At 55.3% G+C, this 7,896-nt stretch overlaps 1 protein-coding gene across 1 annotated transcript; it reads left to right on the top strand.

Annotated features, from left to right (window-relative positions):
• The first annotated feature begins 3,282 nt into the window (after positions 1-3,282).
• LOC117888834 (microtubule-associated proteins 1A/1B light chain 3C-like) lies at positions 3,283-7,655 on the top strand. The gene is made up of 4 exons (XM_034792602.1): positions 3,283-3,395; positions 3,500-3,555; positions 4,165-4,271; positions 6,941-7,655. The coding sequence occupies exons 1-4, from the start codon at positions 3,338-3,340 to the stop codon at positions 7,131-7,133; spliced, it is 414 nt and encodes a 137-aa protein (XP_034648493.1). The 5' UTR covers positions 3,283-3,337; the 3' UTR covers positions 7,134-7,655.
• The last annotated feature ends 241 nt before the right edge of the window (positions 7,656-7,896 follow it).

Genomic DNA, 7,896 nt, shown 5'->3' with positions numbered 1-7,896 from the left:
ACACCACTGCCCTCAGCACAAACGCTTCAGGGGGTCCCTAACACTTGCTTTCTGGACGGCGGGAGCAAGAGGGGGTGAGGGATGTTAATTCACCTTGCAGAGCGTGGCCTCCTTGGCCTGACATTTGAGACCTGGGTTCTTTTCCCATGTCTGCCACTAGCCCCGGGGGTGACGTTGGCCAAGTCCCTCCCTTGCCCCTTTGCCTGCTGAGGCTGTAAGGTCTTTGGGGCAGGCCCTGCCTCACAGGCTCTCTGGTGCCTGAAGAGAAGGCGAGCTTGGATGACAGCATCACACCATGAAATAGATCCGGAGCTGCACAGCGGGGGGTTGTACGCAGCTGGCGCACCGTAGTCTACAGCCCCCGAGGGGCCAGCCAGCCGCCTGGCAGTAAAAGCACCACCGCACTCGAGCCCAGGGTGTTTGTGTGTGGACAGGACCAATGCTCACATTAACTCTGCATGAACCTGAGCCCTTGGCCTGTTTCCATGCAGTGCCCAGGCATTGGGGCTTCCATATTGGACCTCCAGGCACCACCATAATAACAACTTTGCACATCTCTCAGGACTGGGCATTAACCTGCGGCATGTCAGGCAGGGGGCCCCCGGATGGCGTCTCTGGCAGGGGGCTCCCGGGAAGGCGTCTCTGGCAGGGGGCTCCCGGGAAGGCGTCTCTGGCAGGGGGTCCCCGGATGGCGTCTCTGGCAGGGGGTCCTGGGAAGGCGTCTCTGGCAGGGGGCCTGCACTTTGTCCATCCACGCGCCTGCACAAAGAAGCGTAAAGTTCCCCAGGAGGGAGACACTGCTGGAGATTGTGTCAGATGGATCCTCCTCTCCTCGGCTTTCTCTGGGGGCGACTTTTAACTTTGTATTTTCTATCCATTTTTTATCCTCTCTTTTAATGAATGTGTGTTGTCGGAGGGATGTTGTCGTCCGAACTCTCTCTCGATCGATCGATTTGGGGACAAATTGTTTTATAAAATGCTTTAAATTATCGAACGCACGCTCCCTGGGGGACCCTCACGTTCGCATTCTCTCTCTCTCGGTCAATAAGCGATACGCTCAGCACCACGCTGGACAGATGCCAACACACAGTGACGTAATGCTGGATGTTAGACACGGTTAGTCCAACCCCTCCCTGAGATGAATAACCTCAATCCCGACCTACAGCTCTCTGCTATCCCAGCCCTGGGCTCCCTCTCCTGCTCAGCCCAGCTGGTGCCTCTCACTCCCGACCCGCAGCCCTGTTATCCCGAGCTCCCCCCCCCAGCTCTGCAGTGCCCCTCAAGCTCAGGACTAGAGTGTCACGGAGAGCATAGGTCCACGTTAACAGCACAGGCTGTTGCCAGTCAGGGCAGAGCGGCGCGTGTGCTCACGTCAGCATAAGCCCAGAGCCGCCGCATCGTTGTCAGGGTAAAGCCATGGTGACGGAGCGGAGAATCCGGCCTGTAATGAATGCCCCCACTTTGTACACATGCAAATGCCTGCACACGGTGCCCCGGAGGGCAGGCGCGGCCCCACGGCTCCTCATAGACAGCCATGGGTTGGGGACTCCTGCTCTGGTGGAGGTCACCTGCTACAGCATCTGTCGCTGCTCCCCACTCCGCCTATGAGCCGTGACACTGCCTGAGCCCTTGCTATCGACAGCCACTCCTTGCACGGCTCTGCTGGAACGCTGCTGGCCCCGGGGGCCTCTTTAATTACGCAGCCAAAGCCTGATCAAAACTCCCATCTCGTCTCTTATGGCAGAAAATACAAACCACGTTCGATATTCCCCCGCCCCTCCGCCTCAGCCTCTTGCTCCCACCCAGCCCGGATGCCGCCTCCCTGCCTTTCGCTGCGTCCGGTGCATTTCTTTGTGTCCCCGCTGCCCATGCGCCACTCAGAGACGGGGAAAGGGCGAGGTATGGGCCGTGCTCTGGCGTAGCCGGGCGTCCGAGGCGCCGGTGGACGCACGAGTTGGTTTGATGGTGGCAATGACAGCCTGGAGAGGCCGTGGAGGAAGGGACTCGTAAAATGCAACAAACAAAAGACGCAAACAATAGAGAAGGATGAGGTCAGTCGTGGTCCAGCAAGAGGCGCTGGGGCTTTGAACACGGCAGCCCGCCCTCCAGCAGTGACGCTGGGAAATAGCCTTGCTGGGCTGCTGTGAGTCCATGGGGAGTCGGCGTGTGACGAGTGGCTGGCTGCCCACTACACTTCCAAGCACAACGGCTCCTGTGTCATTATCTTGATAAGAACCAAGTTCCAGGGATCTCAGGGGACAGGGCCTCCGGTGGGCTGGCCAGACCCTCACAAAGCCCTGGGCTGCCACTGCGGCTATGGGTTTTGTGCCAGGAGCAGGTGCCAGGTGCTGCCCAGACACACAATGAGGGGCAGCCCCTGCAGCAAAGAGCCTGAACATGCACCAGCAGGACTATTACCCCAGGGCGCCTAGCGACTGGCCCAAGGTCGAACAAGGCGTCTGTGGCAGAGCCAGGAATTGAACCCACATTTGCTGCAGCAGAGGGCCTGAACCCCACAGCCACCCCTCCTATGCCAGCGGTGAGCTGGGCTCTGGCTGGGAGCTGAGCTGACGCCACTGGCGTCCCCATTCCCTGCCAGACCCTGAGCACTGACAGGCAGAGCCGCTGTTTGCACTGGGGCAGCCGGGCTTGAACCCAGGCGCTTTGCCCCAGTTCATCTCGCAGAGGGCAGCGCTGTGCTCTGTCTGGAGCCGCGAGCACCGAGGCTCCTGAACCCTGCCCTTGGAGTGCTTCCATCTGCAGCCTCCACACGTTGTTTTGTGTGGAGTGGCAGCCTGTGGTGCTGGGACGCTGGAGCAGGGGCAGCTTGGCCGGGAGGACCAGCCATGCACACAGCCAGAAGGCCAGCGGCAGAACCCCCAAACCTTCCCTTGCCTTCTCCGTCGGGCCCCACCTGGACAAGGGAAATGTGCATTGGTGTGACGAGCCCGATGGAGCAGCTACCCCTCATGCAGACACGGCACGGATGCACAGCGGGGCTTGCCCTGGGTGTCTCACCCTCGTCCTGCACTGGCATGGCGCAGCCAGAGGCCGTGCTAACCCGTGGGGCCCCCCCAACACATTATAAAGAGCAAATGGCCCCTCCCCCCCTTGAGCTGTGTGGGGCCCTAAAGCAATTGCTTAGTCTGCTTCTGCCTGGTGCCTGGCTGGAGGCTTACAGGGCAGCCAGTGGCCTCAGGGCTGGCTCCGCCCCCACCTGAGCATGTGGGCGGGGCGGGGCTATATCAGGGGCCCAGGTAGCTTCTGCTCTTATCACCAGTGACAGGGCTCTGCAGGGCGAGTCCTGAGGGCAGCGGGACCCTTCCTCCTCCAGAAGATGCTGTGTCGCCGAAGCAATGGCGACGGTCGCTCTTTCAAGCAGCGGAAGAGCCTGGGTAAATCCCGGGGGGATTGGGGAGAAATGCCAAGGGGGGAAGAGAGCTGGGGTGGAGGCCCAGGCATGGCCCCTGTACCCAGGTGTCTGTTTCTCTTGTTGCAGCCAGTAGGATGCGGGAAGCAGCTGAAATCCGGGCGAAGTACCCCACCAAGATCCCGGTAAAGTTCCTCTCACTCTATCTGCCCTGGGGGAGTTTAACTCTTCTTAAGCTTTGCTAACCGAACTCAAGGCCCACAGCTTCTCCCCTCCCATCTCCTGCCCACTCTGGCTTCCTACCATTACACAACATAGCCTGGTATCTGCACACCGGGCACTGTCGCCTAGGCCGGCACAGGAGTCGTGGGCCGTGAAATTGAGTGGATGAAGTGCCTGACATCCAGTGAGACCTGCAGATGAAGGGCAAATTCTGCCCTGTGAAGGCAGCATGGCTGACTCCCATGAATTTGCTGTGGGTTGTGTGATCGCCTTTCTCATGGGGAAACTTGGTTTATACTTCTAAGCCTGGTGGCTTGGGGAAGCCTGAAAATGACACCTTGACAGGCTCAAACCATCCACCAAATAAAAATCTCAACCTTCCTTTATAAATACCAGGGCTGTCCAGGGCCTGAGTTGGATGCTGGGGCTTGGGAATGGTGCAAATGAGACCCTCAGGAAAGGCATTTCTAGTCTCAGGTGGCCCTGTGGACTCTCAGTGCCTCTGGGACAGGGAAGCTGGTCTGCAAACTCTCTAGGTCCTGCTCTAACCCGTCTCTCCTCTCTGGCTCCAGGTGGTGGTGGAGCGTTACCAGAAGGAGAAGCAGCTGCCTCTGTTGGACAGGACCAAGTTTCTCGTTTCCCAGGACTCATCCATGTCTCAGTTTGTGATCACCCTGCGGTAAGGAATGAGTGCGCGGGGTGGGGGAGGGTTTGCTCTTTCATGTGATCCAGATCTGGGAAAGGGCAAGTCCCCTCTCTTTTCCCTCACACACTCTTTAAAATAGAAAGGGCTTGTCCACATTGGAAAAGCTGCATCAATCTCACTAAATAGGCTGAAGTCTGAACTGGTTGCATCAATGCAAACCTCTAATGCAGAAGCATTTGCACCTTAAACCTGTCTGGCTTAATTTGGGAACCAGGGTGACTGTAGGGTTGTGAACCCTACAGGATTGACCTGGAGTCTCCCAGAATCAGCATTGATCTCCTGGTGACTACTGAAGGCAATCTGGGAGACTTTAATAGGCTATTTTAAGGAAATGACCTTGTCATGTTGGGGGTGGGGAGAGGGGGAAATCTCCCAGAATAGCTTCAGTCAGAGTTGGCAATCATAGGTGCGTGAGGCTTAAACTCGAAGTGCGTCTGCATTCAGGGTTTGCACTGGTGAAACCAGACCAGCTCTACAAGTCCACCAGGGCCACTGGTGTAACAGACCTGGCCCCTCTTCCCCTGACTGGGAGGGGCTGCTGCTGTAAAGAACTTCCTGCTCCCTCTGGGATGGGCGGCTGGGAATGGCCTTGTTGCTGAGGCCTGCAGTGGCACGCTGGCGGCCTGGCTTTTCTGCTGTTTGATGTGAATGATCTGTGTGAAGTTGCAAACAGGCACAGGTGAATAGCTGATTAGAGGCAGGCAATTAGCAGTGATGCAAACAAGCTGTCGCTGCTGCCAACAGTGGTTAGTGATGTCGGAGAGAGGCTCCAAGTGCTAATTAGCAGCATTACACCTGATCAAAGAAACTCCCTCTAACTAGAGACCAGAAATACCAAACTTGCAAGGCTTAATAAGACAGACAGCCCTCCTGGATCCCAGCCCTGCGTGCTCAGCTGAGATGACTAATAACTTCTTTCCAAGCTGGCTTATTACAGATGTCTCAGGGTTGCACTAATCAGTGAGAAGGGATGAATAACTAGAACAACAAAGGTGAGGGGGGGCTAATGGAAAACAGCAGCCCACCCTCACCCCCTCCCCCCCCAACAGGCCGGGGCAGCAGCTCACTATGCTACTCTGTGTGTTTGGGGCTGGCATTTCCGCTTTCCTGCTCAAAGTGGCACCACTGAGGCAGAATGTTTCCCTGGCCAGCGCCGTCCAACATGGCTGTGTGGCGCTGTGATGCTGCAGGGTTCTTGCTGGCTGCCTTCAATGCTGCACTGCTGTGGCAAACACACAAGCTGCACCCTGGCTTTGCCTGCCCAGGTGCTCTGTGCATGGCATCCTCCCCCCCCCCCCCCCCCCCCAATCTGCCCTGTAGCATCCACCAGCCCCTGCGCTCAACTCTTAAACGAGTTACTACATTAGTGGCTTCCTTGAAGAGACGGTACCCAGCAGTGCATGGACTTAGCTGGGGTTAACAAACACTCTCCTTTCATCAAAGGACTGAATTGGTTTATAGCAAAAGTAAAACAAGTCCCTTAAACAAAACGGACGGGGATTAAGTGATGCCAAGGATATGGAATAAAAACAGTGGCAAGTGCTGGGTTCCTTTGGTCCCCTCCAGTGAAGGAGGCCAAATGGCCTTTTCTCTCTCTTCCCAAAGGTCACTGACCCTGCTTCGAGAGCCAGGAAGCTCTCCTGGGGGCCCACCTTGCTGTTCCCGCCAGGGAACTGACACCACCCTAACTTCTGCAGTTTCCTCCCCCATGATGCTACTCCGAGGCCATCTGCCCCATTTGCTAGGTTGCTTTTGTTTACCTGGGATAGAAAAGTACCTTTCTTGTCTCTGCCTGGTGACCAGGCAGGTCCAACAAGCAAATACACATTCCATTGCCTAGGCAGACTGGGCTTGGCATATCTTGCCAGAGAGACTTTGAGGGCGATTCTAGCACCTATTTATAACTCTTTACACACACCCTGTACACATGCTGGTTCCAAAAGTCATTGGGTGGGGTGTTAACTGTCAGTATATGATACTGCACCTAACATGCTGGTGTCAGGTCTGACACACATTATAAGAACTGCTACTGGGCCTCTGTCATGAGTATCTTGTTAACCACAAATGTTCCAGTAGGATTAACCAACACAAACAGCATGCATGCAAGCCAACCCTACAATAACAAGTGCAGAATGTGTGCGAGGGAGTGGTGACTACCTCTGTGAAGGATGCTCTGTGTGGACTCTGTGAGAACATGCAGAGGAAGGGCAGAGCAGGGGTTATGGGTGCTATCCTGGGACTTGGGAGAGCTGGAGGGGGGAGGAGGGTGTCAATTCCCTGCTCTGCCAATGACTTCCCTGGATGGCCTTGGGTGCATCACTTAGCCTCTTAGGGCCTCAGCTCCCTGTCTCATGGAGATGAGACTTCCTCCCTCACATGCATTCAGTGTTGAGGCTTGGTGACTGTGGGGAGAGCCAGAGACATTGCATAGTCATCGAGAGCCTTTAAATGCTTCATTCACCTGTTCCATCTCGTACTCGGATGCCAAGGTCTCTTGGGCAGGGTCCATCCTGTCTGTACAGCAGCTGGTGACAATCACTGACATCAGTAACTCGAGATGCCAAATGCTGCAATTCACGCTCCTTGGAACTGTTGTGAGTCTCATTATCTAACAGTCTCTGAAAATCTCCTTAAACCCCCAGAACTCGCATGTCCCTGACAGCAACGCAGGCCTTCTACCTGCTAGTAAACAAGGGCCTGCCCAGCATGAGTATGACCGTGGGGGAGGTGTACCGCGACCACAAGGATGAGGACGGCTTTCTCTACGTAACCTACGCTTCCCAGGAGATGTTCGGCTGCTGCTGCTTGCATGGCCCTGCGGTGACTCAGTCATGAACCGGCCTGTTGCCAGCTGGTCTCTGTCTGTCTTTGGTTTATCTTGTGATGCAAACAACTGCAGGGGCTGAAAACCTCTTTCTTAACCTGAATTTTTAATTAAACTGCTGTGTGGGGATAGAGGAGGAAAGCATGAAAGTCCAAGAGCTACTAGCAGGATCACTCTCCTGCAACAGCACTGGGGACTTGAGTCTCTCCGAACAGATGCCTGTTAGAAGAAGAACTTGTGACTAAAGCTATGAAGTGTTTTTAATGCCAGAATCACATCCTATTGAGTCTCACTCTGATCCGCTGCAAGGTTATTCTCTTAACAGGCCTATTCCTCTCCCTTTTTAAAGGATTTCACTGCTGGACGTTGTTCTGGTTAGCGGCACCGGGAACTTAAGTTTAGTTTTAGCAAGTCTGCTCCTGTAACAGGGATTGGTGTACCAGGGTTCCACGGCTGGGATTTTTAAGCTTCACATCTATTATCTGTAACGTCTCCTGTTGGTTTTAAGTTTGAGTCCTTGGAATAAAGCAATCGAAATGTGATTTACTCTGATCATTTAATGGGGCTCTTCCCAAAGAGGGGGGCAGGGCTGGGTTGATCACCTCGTATCCCATTATGGCCCTACTGTGTTAGGGGCTGTAATCTGGGCAAGTGGTGTCATCAGGCAAAGGGTGAGAGGGGAAACAAGCACCGAGAGGAAGGGACTTGCCCAAGGTCACTGACCTGTGTGTGACAGAGCTGGGAACAGAGCCCTGGAGCTCCTCTAGGCCTGGG

The sequence above is a fragment of the Trachemys scripta genome, chromosome 16 (assembly GCF_013100865.1).
Source record: "Trachemys scripta elegans isolate TJP31775 chromosome 16, CAS_Tse_1.0, whole genome shotgun sequence".
Lineage (NCBI taxonomy): Eukaryota > Metazoa > Chordata > Testudines > Emydidae > Trachemys > Trachemys scripta.
Note: the sequence above shows the minus strand (reverse complement) of the source record. Positions and strands in the feature narration are given on the sequence as shown.

Bases quoted from the DNA above. Each gene is read 5' to 3' on its own strand.
- LOC117888834 (XM_034792602.1), top strand. From the start codon at position 3,338: ATGCTGTGTCGCCGAAGCAATGGCGACGGTCGCTCTTTCAAGCAGCGG. The intron at 3,396-3,499 runs GTAAATCCCGGG...CTCTTGTTGCAG, and splicing joins CAAGCAGCGGAAGAGCCTGG to CCAGTAGGATGCGGGAAGCA. The intron at 4,272-6,940 runs GTAAGGAATGAG...TTAAACCCCCAG, and splicing joins CAGTTTGTGATCACCCTGCG to AACTCGCATGTCCCTGACAG.